At 38.0% G+C, this 22,947-nt stretch overlaps 1 protein-coding gene across 3 annotated transcripts in view; it reads right to left on the bottom strand.

The window, feature by feature from the left end:
* Nucleotides 1–938: 938 nt before the first annotated feature.
* The window catches only part of LOC127425021 (insulin-like growth factor 2 mRNA-binding protein 3), a 38,736-nt gene continuing 16,727 nt past the window's right edge, over nucleotides 939–22,947 (bottom strand). For 2 of the 3 annotated variants that reach the window (XM_051670612.1, XM_051670610.1), the window contains 10 exons: nucleotides 20,001–20,135; nucleotides 19,720–19,842; nucleotides 19,202–19,337; nucleotides 18,982–19,116; nucleotides 17,837–17,908; nucleotides 15,174–15,293; nucleotides 14,914–14,988; nucleotides 14,225–14,356; nucleotides 4,328–4,441; nucleotides 939–4,212 (listed from right to left, as the gene is read on the bottom strand). In XM_051670612.1, the coding sequence (XP_051526572.1) occupies nucleotides 4,114–4,212; nucleotides 4,328–4,441; nucleotides 14,225–14,356; nucleotides 14,914–14,988; nucleotides 15,174–15,293; nucleotides 17,837–17,908; nucleotides 18,982–19,116; nucleotides 19,202–19,337; nucleotides 19,720–19,842; nucleotides 20,001–20,135 (1,141 nt within the window). In that variant the 3' untranslated portion in view covers nucleotides 939–4,113. The remainder of the gene's footprint in view (nucleotides 4,213–4,327; nucleotides 4,442–14,224; nucleotides 14,357–14,913; nucleotides 14,989–15,173; nucleotides 15,294–17,836; nucleotides 17,909–18,981; nucleotides 19,117–19,201; nucleotides 19,338–19,719; nucleotides 19,843–20,000; nucleotides 20,136–22,947) is intronic. The other variant, XM_051670611.1, reaches the window with a different exon arrangement.

Genomic DNA, 22,947 nt, shown 5'->3' with positions numbered 1-22,947 from the left:
AATCATGATCAGCAAGGAGACTGCTGATGTCAAGATTTACAGTAAAAAGGAACTACATTTTGGTTTGTTCTCACCCAAAGCCAACTGGATCGCTTCAGAAGACATGGATTAAACCACTGGAGATTTATGGATTATTTTTATGCTGCCTTTGTGCTTTTGGTTTGTTTTGTTTTTGGAAGTTTTGGTCACCATTCACTTGCACTGTATGGACCAACAGAGCTGAAATATTCTTAAAATCTACATTTGTGTTCTGCAGAAAAAAAAAAAAGAAAAAAAAAATCACATCTGGAATGGCATGAGGTTGAGTAACTTGAATTTTCATTTTTGAGTGAACCCTTTAAACGCAAGACTACTCAAATGTTTAAAAAACGGGTTTTCAACTCCAGCCAGGTCTCCTAAGCAACCAAACTGGCCCGGTTGCTAGGGAGGGTAGAGTCACATGGGGTAACCTCCTCGTGATCGCTATAATGTGGTTTGTGGATGCCACGGTGGATGGCGTGAAGCCTCCACACGTGCTATGTCTCCGTGGCAACACGCTCAACAAGCCACATGATAAGATGCGTGGGTTGACGGTCCCAGACGCGGAGGCAACTGGGATTCATCCTCCACCACCCAGACTGAGGCGAATCACTACGCGACCACGAGGACTTAAAAGCACATTGGGAATTGGGTATTCCAAATTGGGAGAAAAAGAACAACAAAAAAAAAACATGGGTTTAAGATTAGATACGTCTGTTTATAAGGGTCATTACTTGAACCTTAAACAGAGATTAGGGACTGACATAATACAAATATATGATTCACAAAATCAAATAAATTGAAAAGCTAAAATCAACTTTTATGAACAAGCGTGTGGATTTAAAAAAAAAAAAAAAAAATTATTCATAAACAGACCATAAATAACATGCCCCTATGAATAGACCACAAACAATGCTTGCTAGGAGCTAACTTGACTTTTAATTATTTGCTTTGTATCAGAGGCATTTGACAAGTGGAGGTGTGTGAAGGCGTACAAGCACGGTTGGAGGGGATGATGCTTATCATGCTGAAATCGGACCACTTTTCCGGAACTTTTCAGAATCTCGGAATTCCAAATCACATTCTCACTGAAACATGACTCACCACACAACACATCCATGAAATGAAATTGGATCAGAACCCAGTCAAAAATTGGAAAAACTGTAGCATTCATAAGACATGAAAAGGGTAAAAAATAAAGACTTAACTGTTCATATTTTAAGCAAGAAATTAAGCAGACCCTTGAAAAACTTTTCTTAGCCATCATTAATCAGATCCCAAATTAAACATTTTGACCTTTGATACAATACCTTTGCATGAAATAAAGCCCAATACAAGAAAGCCACACCACCAAACCAAGAAGCAGAGAGAAAAAAGCAATAAGGTGAGGTTTCAAATCAGTTAGCAGAGAATAAATTGCAGGCAAAAATGAAACAATTTCTCACTCAACTAGCCATACATGATTTTCTTTTTATGATATTTTTTTCTGTGAGGAAAGAGGCAGGTGGGACATGACCCTATAGATTCTAACATATAGCAATATGCCTCTAATTTAAATACTTTTCTAATAGGAGGTAGATCAAAAACGGTGTAAGAGAAGTGTGGAAAAAAAAAAAATTAAACGATCACTTGTGCCCCTCCAGTCAGCGCCAGGCGCGATGCGCATACCCAGTGTGGAAGTGTTCGCGAGGGACTTGAGGTATCGCTGCGCGCGCTGGAGGCGTAAGGTGAGACAGAAGGATTTCCTGCCACCCACCCTTTCCTCAGCTGAGGTAGACAATGTTCTTACTAGTGTGGAAGCATGGATGCACTCTTTTACCACAATCAAATCATATTTACATTCTGCATGAAAACAAAGGAATATTGGTTCTCAGATTCTTTATTCTATTTTTTTTTTCTCGCCAAGTTCATAATTTTTTTTGCTTTTTTTACTTATGAATGATAAACAAAGATATCAATGAAACCGTTTACGTGTCCATCTTTGTTACTGCTTGTTAGCCCAAAGATGCACCATTTACTATTGTAATCTATGCAAAAGCATCAAAACAGTGCAACTCCCTGACCCCTTACATGCATTGACTGACGTTAAAGGGATAGTTCACCCCAAAATGAAAATTCTCATCATTTACTCTCCCTCATGCCATCACATATGCATGACTTTCTTTTGCAGAACACAAAAAGATTTTTAGAAGAATATCTCAGCTCTATAGGTCCATATAATGCAAGTGAATGGTGGCCAGAACTTTGAAATGCCAAAAATCCCATAAAGGCAGCATAAAAGTAATCCATAATACTCCAGTGGTTAAATCTATATCTTCAGAAGCGATATGATAGGTGTGGGTGATAAACTCACCTGATCAATATTTAAGTCATTGTTCACTATAAATTCTCCCTGCCCAGTAGGTGGCAATATGCACAAATAATGTGAATCGCCAAAAACAAAATAATGTAAAAGGGAAAGTAAAGGTTTACAGTAAAAAAAAAAAAAGGACTTAAATATTGATCTGTATCTCACTCACACCTATCATAAAACCACTAGTCATGTGGATTACTTTTATGCAACCGTTGTGTGCTTTTTGGACCTTAAAAGTTCTGACCACCATTCACTTGCATTGTATTGACCTACAGAGCTGAGATACTCTATATTAAAAAAATAAAATAAAATAAAAATTAAAAAAAAAAAAGGGTTCAGAAGAACAAAAAAAGTCACTCATCTGGGATGGCATGAGGGTGAGTAAATGATGAGAACTTTTATTTTTGGGTGAACGATCACTTTAAACACTGAATATCTGCACCATGTAAAGCCCGGCTTGATGCAACTCCACATGGGAGGGCAAAAAGCCTGTCCCAAGATGTAATAGAGCGCATTATTTAGACAAAAAAAAAAAAAAAAACGATGACCGCGGGAAAAGAAAAAACAACCTCAATTGGGCAGGCCATTATTTTTTTTCTATGATAGACAACTAGTCACGCTGAGGATGAGGGGGTGTCAAAGAGGTTTACAGCAGGATTCTGATTATCCCTGACCTCTATTGCTTGCATCCAACCCTAGATGAAGTGTAATGAAATGCATATTGAACTTTTGCTACCGCCAAAACAGTTATTAGCTTCTTAGCTTGTCTTTAATGGCATTGCTGCAGTATGTACAGTTGGCATTATAGTTCTCATTACTTTGACGGTATTTCAGAAGGTGGCGGCTCCTCAGTGACACTGAGGTGCTTTTCTTTTCTGTCTCCTATCTGTAGCTATAACATAGAAGCCCAAACTCCACTCTTACCAAAGGCGCATAAACTTATATACAGTTACTCATTGTAGGCCTACGCGCAACGAGTTCAGGCTTCATCTGTTAACTACAGAATAAATTTCACATTTTCTTAAAAAAATAAAAATGTTCAAGAACTATTAGCTTTATAAAGTATACAAAATACCACAAAGCAAATAATAAAAACAAAAAAAAAAAAGATTTTTTTTTCATATATCATTTTCTTTTTTTTTTCTGAGGTACTCTAGCCTGAGGTAGATCGGTAAAAATGCATATTAACTTGGTTTCCTGGCCAAAACCAATCAACACTTCCCTCAGTCACAAGTGGCAGTGTTGCTCCACCTTCTTCCATAATTTCATATATTTCTCTATTAATCTATAAAATGCATCAGAATTTATAAAATGCCACTATGGATACCAGGACACCGTACTTCCAACAATAATAGTCTCCCACCTCAACCCAAAGACCTTAAACCCCACCCCCATATCACCCATTCCTTGCACACAAGAACAGGCTTGAAACGCCTTTTACACCGGAAACTCGATGCTGCATTTCTCAACGAACTCCAGAAACAAAAAGTTAACATCTTTCAATATAGCACTGTGCAGTTACCTTAAGGCAGCGACAAGAGGGGTCATTTTCCTTTTTTTTTTTTTTTTTTAACTCACATATTTTGTTTGATAGGGGGAAAAAAAATGTGCGGGTGTACACAATCTCACTGAAACTTCAAGAGGAATGGGTGCAAATGTGGGTGGGGTTGTAAGGACATTCCCTGACTCCTGAGATGGGTGTGTCCCATATCCCATTAGTCTCCCGAGAAGTCACAGTGGCTCTATTTCCTCCGGGCAACTGGTGGACCTGTGGCCGAGCCTTTGGGCTGCTGTTGCCGCCTCACCTGAGAGATAATCTCCTGGATCTTTCGCTGGGCCAGCTGAGAGATGAAAAACAGAAATGGTAAAAATTAACACTCCAGTGCCAAATAGCAAAATGTCATAAAACCTATGAGACAGGTGATTCAGTTATAGTGTGTGAAATGCTCAAATCACCTGGCTTGCATAGAAGTGGCCTGTGATTTTTACTACTACTTGGTCATTTTCATCAGGAGTTTGGTCCCGTGGGACAACCACCTCAGCACTGGTCAAGTTCTGCAATTCATTAACCTAAAGAGAAACACAGGGCACCTATGAACGGCGTGCAGTGAATAAAATCATCCGTAAACAGACACAAGTATTGTAAATGTATTCTATAAAACTGTATTAGGGATGCATGATATATTGTCAGCCGATAGATTATTAGCCGATATATTCGGGAAGAGTGTTGTTCACATTTCATACGTTTTACAGTGGAACAGTCACATACGAGCGCTGTAACAAGAGTCTGTGAAGAGGCGCATAAGCACACATACATAGCACACACAATCACACAAACCACCGCTGCACACATTCTGGCTGCTATCATAAATATTACGTCATGTATACCGAGATTAGGGTTCGCATTGTGTGTTTTGTTGTTTAATGTTCTTTACATTTGGTTTAATGCATTATCACAGCTGCTTGAAGTCAGTTATCCTCTCTCTGTGAGTCATCAGGATTACCATAAACGGGCACCATACAATTTATGCAAGTGTATTTTCATTTATTTCTCTTTAAATCAGCATTCATCTGTAATACAGGCACATTTCTGGTTCATGTTACATCTGCCAAACCTTAAATTGCAGCAAGTCCAAATTCCAAGCATCCATTTACACATTTTTCAAATGTGAAGCTTTTAATTAGCTAGCAGTTCCAGGTTAAAGGGTAAAAAATAAAAATATTGGCTATCGGCGAGGGGGGGTGGCAACCATTTTGGGGGTGTTGCGGATGTTGTGGTCACAAACATAATGGTCCTCTTTGGTCCTTTAAAATAGTAAAGGCTGTAAATGCAATACTTTTCTGAATAAAGGCTTTAAATGCAATAAAGGCCCCCCAAAAAATAAATAAATAAATAAATAAATAAATAAAAAAAACGTAACACACAGAAGTTCACAGTACAAGACAAACACTGTGTCTGCATTGCTAGCAATTTGCCCATTTTAGTCATCTTTTCTCTTTTTTTTTGTGCTGTATCAAAGATGACAAATATAATTTAAATTTCTTTTCATCACTGATGTATCTGTAAAATGACATGACTGAATATGCTCTGTGACCTATATGAGAGTGGAGTGTTGATATCCTTTGAAAATATGGTTCAACATTTTGGGATTCCTAGGTCTCAGTTCTTTAGGTATTTACAGCTGCGCCACCTGCTTTGGTCCTTTTTCTGGGAGTAGAATACACACCCCCTAAAGCAGCAGATACTCTGGGAGGGGTGATTACTGCTTTTGGAAAAGGTCATGAGGCATCAGTGTATTACTCCCTGTTAATTCAGAGTCTGGGGGACGGAGCTTCGGCTTCTCTCAAGAGATTATGGGAGAAAGATTTAAACTTGGTATTGGAGAAGGAAGAGTGGGCTAGGATTCTAAAAAACATCAAGTCTGTATCTAGAGATGCAAGGGTGCGCCTTATGCAATTTAAGATTTTACATCGATTCTATTGGCCCCCCTCTAGATTGTACAGGTTTGGTCTTAAAGACACACCCACTTGCTGGCGATGCAAATCAGAAGACGGGGACATAACCCATGTTTTTTGGTGGTGTGTTAAGATCCAAGAATTTTGGTTGAGGGTTCAAAGCTTTATGTGTGACATACTGGACACTCAATTTTCATTTTGCCCCAGACTCTGTATCTTAGGCGATGGGGCGGTCATTAATATAGGGGAGAGACATATAAAAAGTTGGGTCCTAGGTGGAGTTATGATTGGCAGATTGATCATTCTCAGGGGATGGAAGTTGGCTGGAGCACCCTCATTTCAGGAGTGGTGCAAAGAGAGGGCAGGGTGGCGGCATTCGAAGAGGTAATATTTAGAAGGCTGGGAAAGTGGGATTTGTTTAACAGGAGGTGGGGTTTGTGGTTGTAAATGTGTATGAGCATTCTTATTGTTTTTTGAAAATATACTTTTTTTTTAATGGTTTTATTTATGACCACTGTAGTGTAGTTTTGTTATTAGTTAATAAAGTGAGGCAATAAAAAAAAATTACATGACTGTGTCAGCTGGCTAGCAAAAAGAAAATACATAAAATTTACTGCCATCAAGTTGTCCCACACTGTGTTTTTCCCCCCAGTAGAATCTTAATCTTTTCTTCGAGAACCTGAACGCTGCTCTTTTCCATACAAAAACAGTTCATATTGAGCACTAATGTCAAGGTCCAAATAAAATAAAATAATTAAAATACCATAAAAGTAGTCCATACAACACAAAGCTGTTGTGTGGCCCCAGAAAGCTTGGAATATAATGCACTTGTCATACAGACTACTGTTATGATGTCTTTATACTGAACCTTTAATAGTGCTTTATAGTTTTTGTCCTTTGTGAAGCTCGACAGCTCCTGCTCACTATAAAATGTTTTATATTCTATTTTTATGTTCCAAGAAAAAGTAACAGCATGTGGGTTTTGAACAACATAAGGATGAGTAAATGAGTGGGTAAAAGTACAGTACTGTGCAAAAGTCTTAGGCACATAAGATGCTTCACAAAACATATCTTCAGCTTTAGTGTGTCCATAGGAAATTTACATTTTAGACCCCCAAACATTTCTTTTGCAAACAGAATAAAACAGGTAGCCCTGCAACAGATGGCATGGTCCCCACAGAGCCCCCACTGAACAATGAGTCAGTCTGGGATTACAAGAAGAGACAGAAGCAATTAAGACAGCCGAAATAGAAGAACTGTGGCAAATTCTTCAAGAAGCTTGGAACATCCTATCTGCCAACAACCAAGAAAAACTGTGTCCAGGTGCACCTAGGAGAATTGGTGCCGTTTTAAAAGGCAAAGGTGGTCACACTGAATAATGATTTAGCTTTTTTATGTTTACTGGACTTTGTATGATGTTAATTGATAAATGAAAACTATTTATGGCATTGTATTTGAAGACATCCTCACTATGCAAAATTTTTCCCAAGTGCCTAAAACTTTTGCAAACTACTCATTTAACTGGTGGCTCATCCTCAAAATAAAATGGTCTCTTTTAAAAGACTCTTAGGAGATGCTGTAAAAATTCAGAATTAAAGACAAAGAAATTTAGAAAATCTTAAATTTACTTCAAATTATTTCCTAATAATATTTGCACTAAAAATATGACACTGTCCTTGTCACAACCTAAAAACTCAACTGAAGCCTCAAGTCACAGGTCTTACCATGTTCTAGTTTTAATCTGAGGATGAAAATGCTGTACTTTGTGTTATAATAATTTAAGACAATATCAAGTGAATTTTTTAAAAAGGTACTTCAGAAACTTTCCTGACTGGCTGCATCTCCGCCTGGTATGGCAATTGCACCGCCAACAACCGCAAAGCACTGCAAAGGGTGGTGCGAACTGCCAGACACATCATCGGAGGTGAGCTTCCCTCCCTCCAGGAAATATATACAAGGCGGTGTGTGAAAAAAGCTCGGAGGATCATCAGAGACTCCAGCCACCCGAGCCATGGGCTGTTCTCACTGCTACCATCAGGCAGGCGGTATCGCAGCATCAGGACCCGCACCAGCCGACTCCATGATAGCTTCTTCCCCCAAGCAATCAGACTTCTGAACTCTTGATCTCCCATGATCAAATACATCAGCACTGCACTTTATTACCCTTACTCTTATATCTCACACCGGACTGTCATAAATTATATTATTATTATATTATATTCTCTCTTAACAACTGACTATCAACCGACAGCCTGAATGTCAATACAGTACAATACTGTACATTCTATATATATATATATATATATATATATATATATATATATATATATATATATATATATATATATATATATATATATATACACACACTTTTTTATATATTTTTATTTTTTATTTTTATTGAATAATGTGTATCTATATAGTGCGTATTGTATACTGTACAGTGTATGTTATTATTTGTATATTGTTGAGTGTAATTATGTGTATATCAGATGTTTAAATTGTGTTGTGTTAATTTGATGTTATTATAAATTGGTACCGTCTCATCACTGTCACGACTGCTATGTTGATCGGAACTGCACCCAAGAATTTCACACACCATTGCACTTGTGTATATGGCTGTGTGACAATAAAGTGATTCGATTTTGATTTGATTTTTTTTTTGATAGCCACATTCATTCAATTCCTTTACAATATACACACATTCGCTCTTTGTCTTGAGCCTGATATACTGAAAACTGCTCAGTTAATGTTTTCACATTCAAAATTATGAATGACAAAGAATCACGTACTGCACGCAACATTTTTAATTAAAAAGGGCAAATTTCACCAAATGGTGAATAGTTTGCACCATTGGAAATTACTGTTGTTCTGTACAACATTTCAAGCATAAAACAGTGGGCAAATATTGCATGTTTAGTTAGATACTTACATCTTACATGACACTAACACTCTTAACCTGAACTGATTCTGTGCAGCACTGGAGGTTCCCACTCAGCTTCTTAAATTTGAGTCCCGCCTTCATCGATTTGATTGGCTCTCTCAAATAACATTGACGAGCAGGGTTGGACTACTGAGCATGCTAAAAATGTAACTTTTTTTAAACCATTATGTTATTCCTGCAACAACTTGACAATCTGGCCATATCTGATTATTGGGGAGGGTGGGGGGGGGTATTCGGATGCCCTGGTATCGGCCACAATGAGCTGTGAATTATCGGTTATCTGCCCAGAAATTCCATATCAGTGCATCCTTAAACTATATGTTTATAATTGCAAAGCAATGTTGCAACTACGACTGTTTTCGGCAACCAAACAATACATCACAATTCTATATAAAATCGCAACACATCACAATACCAAAATTGGATTGTGATTGAAACCCAGTATGTCCACTAGAGAAAGAGTGAATCATGTGGACTCAGTTTCAATCTCTAACGCCTCAGAAGAAGTTTTAGTTGTTTTATGTTTTTATTTTAGAATGGATTTCACCATGAAAATAACCATCGAAGCTGGTATGGCATTAAAAAACAAAAACAAACATAGAAGCGACTCTGACTGCACTGAAAAACACCAGCCTTAGAGTTTACACTTATTTAAACGATCCGTTTCTTATTGAAATGTCGGACACAATTATATGAATAAAAATACTGATACAGGAAAAGTATCGACACAATATTGTAAAAATATCATTGTGTGTATCGGCACAGCGCTAGTTGCAACTTGTGGTCAGACAGTCAGTGACCATGTTTAAATGCACTTAAGAAAATTGTTTATTCTAAATTTAGAATATAAATCCTTGATTTAGCCATGGCCACTCCCTGTCATGCTAAGATGGCTTTACTTCCGGTGTGAGAACACGGTGCGCGTTTGGCTGCCGCTTCACATTCGGACTATATATTCTTTTTTTTTTTGCGTGTTTAATTCAGTTTGTTTGTCTTTTCATTTATTAGTCTGCGCATAAAGCTAAATCCTGTTGGCTTCTGGATTTATTACACGTTTGTAATTGGATTCTATGCCTCACTTTCTTCCTGCTCACCTGAGAAAAACAGCATTTGGAGACTGGTCAGCTCACACTCCATTTCACGGGTATGTCGCGAACCCTCTCTTTGTCTGTCATTCACCTCTCTCGGCATGGTTATTGAGTGAGTCTCCACTCTCTTTATCACCTGTGTCAACAGTTCTTTGACCAGTTGGGTAGCCTTCCTCTCGATCAACTGTTAGGTGTAGACTAGGCAGGGTTCTGGCTAACGCGTTATCGTTGATTGTGGCTGCTGTAGCTAGCATCTCATGACTGTTTTTGCTCTATATCACACATATGAACATGTCTTGGATTTCATCTATTAAAGCGTTTTTTTATTTTCCTCGCTCTCATCCTTGGCATTCATGCCATGGAAATCCAACTACTGACATCACGACTTAGAGTCTTAAACTGCCATCCACGTTTAGACTCTGAGACATATGAACACTGTCGTGAACTCTGAATCCTCCGGCGGCCGCGGTATATCCATCGCTCACCACAGAATCTCCAGTCTGTCTATCGCTCATCTCCCACAGCAATTCCATCTATCTGGACAAAAAGTCGGTGCTGTAAAACAGATGTTGCATCAGCAAGATGCTCAAACTCACATTCACTGAGGCATTTAACTAAAGGTGATCACTACTCCACATCAAAACACTTCGGATTTGTTCATCAGGATTTGGCACTATTGAACTCTAACGGACAAAGAGTCAATTCTCAATGAACTCATCACTGATAAAAAAACTGGACATGCTACTGCTAACTGAAACCTGGCAAACACCTAATGACTTTTTACAACTAAATTTGCTTACTCCACACAGATACAAATATTTGTCTAAACCCCGACCTCACGGAAAGGGGGGCAGACTAGCTGTTGTTTGTCAAGATGGCATGAGAGCAGTTTTGACTGAATTTCATGTCACGTCTTTTGAATATATGGCTCTCAAGATTGTTGGTGAAACTCCTCTCATTGTGTTATTGATTTACCGACCTCCAAAGTATCAGCCTCACTTTTTCTCTGAACTTAGTGAAATACTCACTCTTGCCTGTGCTATGTCTCCCCATGTTATACTGCTTGGTGATTCCAATATCCATGTTGATACTGATTGTTCAAATACAACTGAACTCATGAATGTTCTTGAATGCTTCAATTTAACACAGCATGTGAATTTTTCTACCCATACCCATGATCATATACTTGACTTAGTTAGTACATCAGGTCTTAATAATGTTTCTGCAACTGGTACACAAATTGGCATCTCAGATCAAGAACTTATATAATTTATTTAATTTTCCTTGCTGTAAGTCAAACAAGAAAACTGTGGTATCTTATCGCAACCTAAAAGCAGTCGACCCCTCATTCTCCACCTCGGTCTGTGCACCCTTACTTTCTGACTCTTTGAGACTGTCCTGTCCTTCAAACATCTTCTCAATTTATAATTCAGCTATCTCAGCTGCTCTTGAAGAGCATGCCCCCATCAAGACAAAGCTGGTACCCTCTTCTCTCTCATCGCCTTGGTTTACTCCTGAACTGCGGGCAATGAAGAGAGTGGGTCGTCGTCTTGAACGACTCTGTAGAAAAACAGGCCTCACTGTTCATTCATTATCTCTTACAGAACATCAGCTGAAGTACAGAGCAGCACTCAACACTGCACATTCAATGTACTTTTCCTCTATCATCCAAAAAGCAAGTTGTAGACATAAAGCCCTCTTTGCTTCGGTGAAGAAACGAATTCATCCGCCGGCTCAGGACTCACACAAGTCTGATGAACTTTGTGACTCATTTCAAGATAAAATTGTTTCCATTTACCAAACATTCACGTCAACCATTTCTGAAGATCCTCTGCATGAATGTCTGTCTGAAAACCCTGTCCACCCTTTCTCCTCCTTCACTCCCACTAGCCACATCATCAGTCAGTGATTTTATTTTACATTCTAACACATCATCCTGTCAGTTGGACCCTGCCCCAACCTCCCTTCTTAAACACTGTAAGTCAGTCATTTTGGCACCTATTTCGCATATGATAAACATCTCTTGTATCTGCCATTGTTCCAACTGATCTTAAAATTGCCGCTGTTACACCAGTCATTAAAGGTCCCAACTGAGATCCATCTTCCCTCTGCAACTATCGTCCTATTTCTAACCTGCCTTTTATATCTAAACTTCTGGAAAAAGTTGTAGCCTCCCAGTTACAATCACATCTTGCAGCTAATAATCTCTATGACCCTTTCCAATCTGGTTTCCGCCTATTCCACAGCACTGAAACTGCTCTCTTGAAGGTTATTAATGATCTCCTCCTCTCTGCTGACTCTGGATTTCTCAATATTCTGATCTTGCTTGACCTGAGCTCTGCTTCTGACACTATATGCCACAAAACACTCCTTTCCAGATATTGGTATTACTGGCACTGCTCTATCCTGGTTTTCTTCCTACCTCACTAACAGACAGTATTTCATCTCTATTAAGAGAAACAAATCCCCTACTGCTCCTCTCACTCAGGGTATCCCCCAGGGTTCTGTACTAGGTCCACTACTGTTCATAATTTACGTTCTCCCGCTAGGTCAGATCATCCGTCGTCATGGTCTCAGTTATCACTGCTTTGCTGATGACACCCAGATTTATACATCTGCACGTTTTGATGAACACATGTCATCAGCTCATTAACTGCCTGTATCAGTGATGTAAAAATTTGGTTAAACAGTAATTTCCTCAAATTCAATGCTGACAAAACTGAGATCATGATTTCTGGGCCACAAACACTTATAAGAAATAATGACGTGTCAATATTGATGGAAATCTGACCAAACCCTCTAAAACCATTAAGAATCTGGGAATCACTTTCGATCCATCTCTTACTTTTGAAGCCCACATCAGATCCATCACTAAAAATGCTTTTTTCCATCTACGTCATATTGCACGACTTCCCCCCATTTTCAGTTTGAAGGATGCAGAATCACTAGTTCATGCTTTCATATCATCACGTCTCGACTACTGTAACTGCCTCTTTACTGGCCTACCAGCTAAAACTATTGCCCAATTACAATTCATCCAAAACTCTGCAGCTAAAGCTCTCACTAACACCAAGCATTCTGCACACATTACTCCCGTCTTGTTTATTCTTCACTGGCTGCCTATCTCATGCCGTATTAAGTTTAAAATTCTTCTCCTGACATACAAAGCTCTCAATGATCTGGCACCTCATTATATATGTGATCTGCTGCATCCATACACACCAGCATTCTTCTGATTCCAAATTGTTGTCTTGGTGGGAGATCCTTCAGTGTAGTTGCATCTAAACTGTGGAACTCACTACCTCAGAGCCTCCATGACATCTCCTCTATTTCTATCTTTAAATTTCAGCTTAAAACACATCTTTTCTCAGCACATTATCTGTCCATTGCTGATTGATGTTTTATTTCCCCCTTTGAAATTTAAATTGTAACTTCTGTTAAAATGTATATTAATGTACTTTGTCCTGTTAAATGTTTATGGAGTGTAAAGTGTCCTTTAGCTTGTGGAAAGGCACTATATAAATAAAACTTATTATTATTATAATTATTACAGGGTTTTTGTACAAAACAGCATTCTGAAACATCATGTGAACAATTATGCCAATTTCCTCACGCCACTTTAGGGATTAAGAGAAAGTAGTTTAACAGACTATGGTTTCTCCCAGAGAATGTGGCTTAATGTGGCCATGTATACACACAAGTGCCGTTCTAACAGGTATTTGAGTAGAGCGCATGTGCGTGAACAGACCAAATAACAAACGTCATAGGACGGAGCAAAACAACAAGTCAACAAAGGGGAAAGAATTCAACATTTCTGGGAGTACAGTGGGAAAAGCACATACACTATAAACTATACCCATTTATACACACCAGTGAAAAATATTGATGGTCCCTCTCATTCGTGTATATGCGCTCATACATTTGGGGAATCCCAGAGTTTTATGTAAGCCCCACTATTACAGCGTAGTTCCACTGCAGGTCGCGATAGAAAGTTAAGGAAACAAAAACAGCAACAACTCTGGAATATCTGGAAAACCAAGCAAAGCAACGAGGAATAATAAAGTCTTCCTCGGATACCATGTTTGTTATTTAAGCAAAAGGTTTGCAGGGAAATAACGTTGCAGTGTAGAAAGCTGCTTTCTTAACAAGCCAAATGTATACGGGAATAAAGAGTATGCCGCTTATACAGTGCATGTAAATGGGAACACTGCTTTCTCGCAATACACAGCTTATACAGTGCGTGTAAACTGGAACACTGCTTTCTGATGTCCATGTAAACGTAGTCAATATAACAGTCTATCAGCAATTTTGTGACACATTTCCAAAGCTTCCCAAAGTACAGTGAATAGTACAGTGCACGTTTACCGTTTTGCCTCCCTTGCCAATGACTCTACCGGCAGCAAATGATGGCACTTTAATGTGAGCCTCTAATTTAACCTCCTCCTTCGGTCCAAAGAAGTTCTCTTCTTTTAACTTCCCAAAGATACGTCCCTGAGCCTGAGAAAGACAGCCCAGAAAATTAAAGTATCAGTTTCACGAACAAATGTATAGCTGTGAACAATAGACCTTATTCAAAGTAGCGCCATCTTTGATTTTTAATGGGAATGACAACAAGGATGTGAGTGACAGACGTACAGTCTCTTCGATGGGTTTTACAATTACTGAAGTGTTTTTGGATCGTTCCGCTGATGAAACAAAAATTAGATGTGACCTAGGAGATTTTTGTTAGCTTTATACAGTGCATGTCATTGAAGAGACGGTAAGGTCTATCCCTCATAGCCTTGTTTTCATTCACATCAAATGGAGTGGTGGTGGCGTAGTGAGCTAAAGCACAGAACTGGTAAGCAGAAGGTTGCCATTTCGATCCCCACAGACACCACCATTGTATCACTGAGCAAGGCACTTAACTCCAGGTTGCTCCGGGGGGACTGTCCCTGTAAAAAGTGCACTGTAAGACGCTTGGGATAAAAGCATCTGCCAAATGTAAAAATGTAAATTAAAGATGGCGCTACTGTTAATAAGGTCTATGGCTTAATGTTTTGTCAATGTTTTACCTTGAACTGTGCCTCTGGTGGTCCAGAAATAATGACCATTCTTTGCTTGGTGTCAATTCCATCAGCTGGGGCAATCTTTCGAGAGAGAATGCCACATCTTACATTTTATTTTCAGTTGAAATGATCAGCTAAAACAATGTTTGCAGTTGCATCTGCATTAATTTGACTTAAATACAGGTACAGCATAGTGAAAGAAAGTTGAACGAACAGGATTTAGGAGCTGAAAGATCACATTAACCATTCTCTTGCCCGGCACTTACTTTGATTGACGCACCAGCAAAGCGGCTGAGCTGTTTGATGTGCTGGCCCTGCTTGCCGATAATAGCACCAACTGCCAGAGCAGGAATGAAGAGATGCACAGTCTCTGACTCCATCTGTGGCTGCAGACACAAATATACCCAAGAGTTATTACCACACATTCAACACAAAATAAATCCAATTCTTTCAGAGACACATCCACAGAACATACCACAGGACAACAGACAAATAATGTCTAACTATCTGAAGTCCTGGGGGAAAAGACTTTTGTAAACATTCACTCACACAGTCAATTAACTAGCCTGTTCCTCTAATTTCAAAACTGTTCACCCTAAACGGTCATTTTATGTTAAAGGGGTTATATGATGAGAAATCAATTTCCTTGATCATTTGAGATGAGTTTTAAAAGTAAATGTTTTCATAGTAAAATAAACTCTCCACTCCAAAATGATTGTTTTTTTTTTGTTTTTTTTAACCAAGCTGCATAAAACGGCTCGTTCTGATATCCTTGGATTTCAAATGTCAGAAACTTGGCCTGCCCATTTATGGTCAGTAAAACAAGTAGAAGTGTAAAGATCTATCGATCTGGATCGATGCATCAATCAAATAACCAATGATGCAATGTCATCGATGCAACTCGTAAACATAATTGTATAATTTTTTAGATGCACCTTTATTTTGACACTAATGTCAGCCACATCCGTACACATTTCCATCAGTCGATGAAGAAACCTTATGATATTCCTCTCGCTTTATAAGCACTAAATACGCTTCTCATGTGGGACATGGATGTGCACAGACTGATTGAAGTCTAAAGTTGCGCTCTGCTATGCGAGTGTCGGTGAGAGGATATCGCAGAGCAGCTCACATGCCTGATTAAATAGGTCTTCCCTTGATATCATGGCACTTGAGACCCATCTGAACTCTACATGAGAATTTTCTATTTTAAAGCACTATTCTAGAGCGCAACAGCGCCCGCCCACTCTTTCAGCCATCTGGGTTCTGGAAGTATTTTCCCCATTCATTTTTCTCATAGACTTTTCATAAAATCCTTCATAAAACAGTTCTAAGCCTTCAACCACACCCACCAGCTCTGAGGTAAATCACAATATTACAAACTTTGTTTTGAGGCAAAAAGGTATTTGAAAATTGTTAAAAGCCAAAAGGTACAAGACTGTGTACTTACCGTCTTTTACAAGGGCATGAACTACAAATCACCTGAAGCACTGCGAATGATGTAATCAGAATAAAACCGATGGAAATATATAAATCTGTTGATTTTCGGTTGTTTATTATAATTATAGAAACTATATTTTTTACGTTTATTGCAAAATATTCAGATATACACAAAAAAAAAAAAAAAAAAAAAAAAAGTAATTTGAGGGTGAAGAAAAACCGACTTTGTGTCATTCACTGTGCGTAATGGAAGTGGGCGGTTCTCTGATTGGTGGAGCTTTCACTGCTGGACCAAGGGTAGAGTAACGTTTCATCTGGAATTCCGCTATTAAACGCAATTTTTAAACAGTGCAGTTCAACAGATGCATATATCTTCGATGAACAGCCTCAGAGCTCATGGTGGGTTTGTCTTTAAAAGTTTAAGATAGCATTGAAAATGAATTAGTCTATGCAAAAATAAATGGGATTTTTATTTCTGGAACCAGACTGTTGTGCTCTTTTCAACCATGTCAAACGTCTAGACAGCCCCAACATCCTGAAAAGAACTGACGAGGAAAAGGGAAAACAACTGCCCTGCACCAACATCAATTACAAGACTTTTCACATCTTCACCCTTACTAATATTGTCATGGGTAAGTATGTATTTTGGATTGAAAGACTTACTTGACTGTTGTCAAGTGTTTAGTGTTTACCCCATTCCACAAGGCAATGAGTTGTCATCAAACGATTGATGATCACATGTATGTGACTTTATTTTTTAGATTATTTATTTTTCTGTATTATTTCAACAACAACTGATGTACCTTATTTCGTTGTGGATGTCCCAATGTGGATGTGCACTTTTCAGAGAGCTCAATAAAATATTCGGACTATATTTTAGCTGCATTTGTGAGATAATAAATGTAGGTCAGAGAAAAGGTGGAAAATGGTCAAAAATGTATTGTTTTAGTTGCCAAAAAAAAATGAACTTAAAAATGAAAATATGATATTCCCCCTTTAAACAATCCAGTCTATAAAATACTTTAAAACTGAAAAAAGGACTTGAATTCGATGATACAAAATCTTGGATACAAAGATCATACAAATGTTGTATTGAACATTCTACTTCTGACAACAATCTATCTGAAAACTAATTCTGAAAATAAATTCTAAGTCAATATACTGTATATATACATGACTTACACAAACCAGTGCACTTCGTCCTAGTTTATGAGGTTAGTTGAGCTCCATGTTATACATACCCTTCCCCTCTCACTGCAAACCAGACAATATTTATTCCCATCCTTCACCACACACAAAGTACTTTAGGTCTACATTTAAACATACTGTGTGTTAAACAGACACACAACATTTCAGCAGTTCGGTTAGCAGGGGGATTGAGCCACGCCCCCCAGCCAGCAACTAATCGGGGAGCTAACACTAGTCCCAGTTGGCCAATCCAGTAGCGAGCAGCCAAGCCATGCAGTGCATGGTGGATAAAGAAACTTACAGACAAGGCTGGGCTGCTGCTGGAGGAGAGCGCAGAGGCCCATAATGGCACCTCACCCCCAAACACGCTGCACTACGGGAGAAACATACAAATTAACATGCACACTCCCACACACCTGTGCAATCTAGACTCCTTGTTCTCATACTGTGATACTCATACACACCACAAGAACATGTACACACCACAACTTTTCTATATGGGCATTTTCCACCTGAAATTGATTTTCTGGGCAATTTTTTACCTCTATAAAGGGCTTTTTATTTATTTATTTTTTATTTATTTTTTTTACATACAGTATAACAAACTGCATTGTCCATTTATGTCAATTACTTCAATTAAATCAATGAATTGAATTGGGCACTATATGGTATTTGAAGATATAGTTCACCCAAAAATGAAAATTCTCTCATCAGTCTCTCATGACATCACAGATGATGTATGACTTTCTACTGCTGAACACAAAGATTTTTAGAAAAGTGAATGGTGAGAAATTTGAAGCTCCAAAAAGCACATAAAGGCAGCATAAAAGAAATCCATATGACTCCAGTGGTTAAATCCATGTCTTCAGAAGAAAAATGATAGGTGTGGGTGAGAAACAGATCAATATTTAAGTCCTTTTTTACTATATATTCTCATCCCTGCCCAGAAGGTGGTGATATGCACAAAGCATGTGAATTTCCAAAAACAAAAAAGTGAAAGTAGAAATTTATAGTAAAAAAAGGACTTAAATATTGATCTGTTTCTCACCCACATTTATCATATCGCTTGGATTAGTTTTATGTAGCCTATATATACTTTTTGGACCTTTACAATTTTGGTACCCATTCACTTGCATTGTATGGACCTACAGAGCCGAAATATTCTTCTAAAAATCTGTGTTCAGCAGAAGTCAGTCAGTCATACACATCTGGGATGGCATGAGGGTGAGTAAATGATTAGAGAATTTTCATTTTTGGATGAACCATCTCTAAGTCCATAACAAGACTATATAGCATAAAACACACTATAATATCAAATGTTAAATAAGATTCACTATAGGGGCAATTTTGCCCCCACATTTAAAATATTTGGGACATTTTTGCCCACACCCCTGGTTAATTTCTGACCCTAGTACATATTCACACAATCTAATGTAATTGTGTTACCCCAAATGATTGATAAGCAGCTTGAGCCCCAGCTGGAGGTCCTGAAACCACAGAGGGTGACATCCCACCACTTCCTGCACCAGGGAAAATACCCAAGGCATTCAGATTGAGCCCCGGAATCAGATTAGACTGCAACTAAAGGGGGGAAAAATTGTTAACGCTCTTGTAGTGCATGATTTTGGATGGAAATTGAACCTTAATGATTGTGTTGTGGGATTACATGCATAGCAGCAACATCGTTCTCGTAGGATTCGCGGATTTTCTTCATGATTTCTTCTTCTGCTTTTCCACAAGCCTCTAATGAACCCTTAACAGTAATGGTACGCTCTGGGTTATACAGGGTCAGATCCTGCAGACTAAGAGAGAGCAAGAAGGGACAAAATGGAAAAAAAGAATGGAGAGGTGAAGAAAAGAGTGGGAGCATATATAAATACAGCTAGAATATTACATATTAATTTTGCAGTATACAATATTACATTTAAAGGTTCCATGAAATAGCTTAACAAGTGCTGTGTTGTGTATGTTGATGCCTTTCCTATTGAATCAGGAAGTTGGGACGCGGCGGGACATATCGGAGGGATCCCTTCATCTCTTTTTTAAAAAAATAAATAAATTTCCAGTTGCTTTTAGTTTACAATTACAGCCATAAACATTGATTTGTGCTTGCTACTCAGTGGCAAGTGGTATAATTTAGGAAGACGGGAAATTCTCAAGTTGAGCCTAAAAAAAATTACTTACGGAGATATTGTGATCTTTGTGTCAGTATCTTGCTCGATTTTCTTCAAGTTGCGTCCCTCTTTTCCAATCAGGCGGCCCACAAAATTATTATGAGCCAAGATCTTCAGAGGAATTTCTTCAGTACTGTGTGTGAGAGAGAGAGCAGCGTACTGTGTGATCAAGTGAGAGACTGAACATGCAAAGTTGAGTGTAAAAGACTGTAATGATGTAATATGACAAATGAAGTCAGAAAACTCTTATTAAATGAGGGCGTGAAATGTGCAGTGTGTGTATTATCGCACATCTTAGTGTCGATTGCCTCTTTCTGCATGATCTCCATGATGTTTTGACAGGCAGAACTGCAGCCTTCTGGTGTGGAGTGAATAGTGATGGGCTTTTCTGCTGCCCCTGCATTCTCCTTACGGTGGATATCAATCCTGTAAGCACATTCATAACACATAACCAAACAATTAGATTAACCAACTGACCCCAATTTTCCTTTCAAAACCCCAGAGACAATGATTCCCTTCCTTGACATTCACTTAAGCTACAACACTTTGTAACTGATGACAATACTTTATGGTATAATCAAAGTGCATTTGCATTAGGGATGTGCAAAACTAAATCCTTTCTAAACCTTTCCCATTTCATTTTTTTGACCTTTTTAAAACAATGCTCATGGTAGCATGTGACGCAACGGTCAAACACATCTGTCTAAATGTGTATGGCTGTAGCTGCAGTGCTTTAAAGAGGATGAATTTAAAAGGGGCAACTTTTTCTGAGAGGGTTTTAAAGGTGCACTCAGTAACTTTTGTCTTTGAGTCTTCTTGGACTTACACTGACACCTAGCGTCTTGGATGCAGGATCATTTAAAATCAATAGTTTTCAGTTTCAGATGCCTTTGTAGAAATGTAGTATCCACAGTCAGCCATGATTACTTTAAACAATGTGAATGTGTCATAACAGGACGGTTACTGAGATGGAGTAGTATTCGGCTGGTCATGTGATTCTAACATGGTAGCCCCATGTACGGTCCCACTCCATGTAGAATAAAACAGCTTTATTGTCTTTAGAAGTTAAACTTTTTTTTAATGAGGAAAAGATTACTGAGCAGACCTTTAATGTGCAAACTATCAAAATTAAACTATCAACAATCTTTTTTTATTTATTTTTTTGTTTTTATGAAGCACAACATGCTGTCAGCACAAAAATGAAAGCACAACCTTAAAAAACTAAAAATACAAAAAAATAAGTCAACCTCACTGAGACATGTATATTGTTGTTAAAGGTGGGTAAAAATATTTATTTTCCAATGCATCACAATATTTGTTTGAACAATCTCGATAATGATTCTTAAATCCCACGATCGAGCTTTCACTCTATGCGCAACCCTCTACAATGCGAGTAAATCACTCACATATGCTACCAAATCTTGCATATTCGAGCGAGTAAATGTCTATGATTTAGGGCTGTCAAATTCAAATTTCGAATATTCGGCGAATAAAAAAAAAAAAATAAAAAAAAAATTTAAAAAAAAGCACATTCAAATGCTAAAACTGTGCATTCGATTTTTGGATTTGTGCCAAGCACTGACGATGACTTCAGACCAATCGCATTCTTGCACTAAAAAAGACTAGACACAGAGCAACAAACAGTTTAACAGAAAGCAGATGTCTCGAGATGCTTTTTAAATTTCTTTTTAATTAGACATCTAAAAAACAGCACTCCTGCACGAGACGCCGAATAAACAAGAACAAAGTGAAAGAAAGATGTTCATCTAGCATGCGTTTACATAGAAAAACAAATGGATGGTTACAAAAGCGTTCTGTGTGAACAGCCCCTTACAGTTGGTGGAGGTACTTGGCCGTTGCGTCTTAAGTGTTTCTCAGATTAAGCAATGAGTTTTTTTTAAACGCTTTGTCAGGAAAGGAGTTCAACTTGGAAATGTGTGTCTCGAGAAACTCGCGTTTGGTTCCAGTCTGTTGTGTTCCATCTGTGTGAACAGCTCCTGGCCTGGGCTCATACTCTGAGCCATTCACCACTGAGTTCAGCCGAATACCACTGCTATCTGGGAATATTGTTACTCTACATACACTGTAATGAATAAAAAAAAACAATGTGGTATTTTGCTGTTATTATGAAGTTTGAGTCGGGGGTAGTATACCGTGGCATCAGTAAGTGTAACACCATGTGAACTGTCTATTAAAGCGTTCCCCCCACCCTCATTTTCTTTTGACTTTACATTTTAAAATATGTTTTAACTGAAAGGAATGTTATTTGCAGTAATATAATGGTGCTGTATGTTTTATGTATTTAATGCTTCTCTTGTGGACTAAGGAAACAACATTAAATTAAAAAAAAAAAACAGCTGACTTTCAAATTTGAATATTATTCAAATTTTGAAAATATTTAAGATAAAAATTGGAACTTAGTTTATCTGCCCAGTTGACAGCCCTACTATGATTAGCCACTGGTGGGTAAATATTCAGATTTCACTCACTAGTGATTGAGTAGTATAGTGGGGAAGTTATTAGCAGAGATATTTTAACTGCGTGTTGAGTAAAAGTTTGGTTTAACTTGTTCTGTGCGTCCAAAGACAAGATCCACGGATCCATATTTCACTGAATAATCTCTCTTAATACTCCGTTCTTTACAGTAAATTGCTGATTAAAAACAACAAATAAACATCATCATCACACATGGATGCGCTAAAGAAATTACGCACGTCCTCTCTCATTATATGCGCTAGTCTTAGAGACAGTACCGATTTAGCACGTGTTCTACATATCGATGTAAATACTTGTAAATAGTACACTACATAAGTAAACACAAATTTAACAAAAGTATCTATATGCAACACAACGTATGCAATTTCAAGGCATTAATTGATGGAATAGACTAAATTTGAGCATAATTAAAAAGTTTAAATGTGACCAATTTGATGAAAGACTAATGATAAAATAAATTTGTAAAAATTAATTTTCGAATTGTACCTAGACGGTTCCTTAGAAATCCTCTCTCAGCTAATGCTCTTAATTTTTTCATATGAAGCAAAATGGACATTGTAACAGAAATGTACCCACATGAATTACTGAATCAAAAGCTCTTGAATCGGGAAATCTGTATCAAAACCCAACCCTAGTTATTGTACAACTAGTTGACCATTGTGACTCATCCCTATTTTGCATGATCTTTAACAATCATCTTAAAACTACACACAATTTGAAGGTATTTTTTTTTTGTGGATTT

The sequence above is a fragment of the Myxocyprinus asiaticus genome, chromosome 34 (genome assembly GCF_019703515.2).
Source record: "Myxocyprinus asiaticus isolate MX2 ecotype Aquarium Trade chromosome 34, UBuf_Myxa_2, whole genome shotgun sequence".
NCBI classification, from domain to species: Eukaryota; Metazoa; Chordata; class Actinopteri; order Cypriniformes; family Catostomidae; genus Myxocyprinus; species Myxocyprinus asiaticus.
This window is presented reverse-complemented; position numbering and strand designations above follow the sequence as displayed.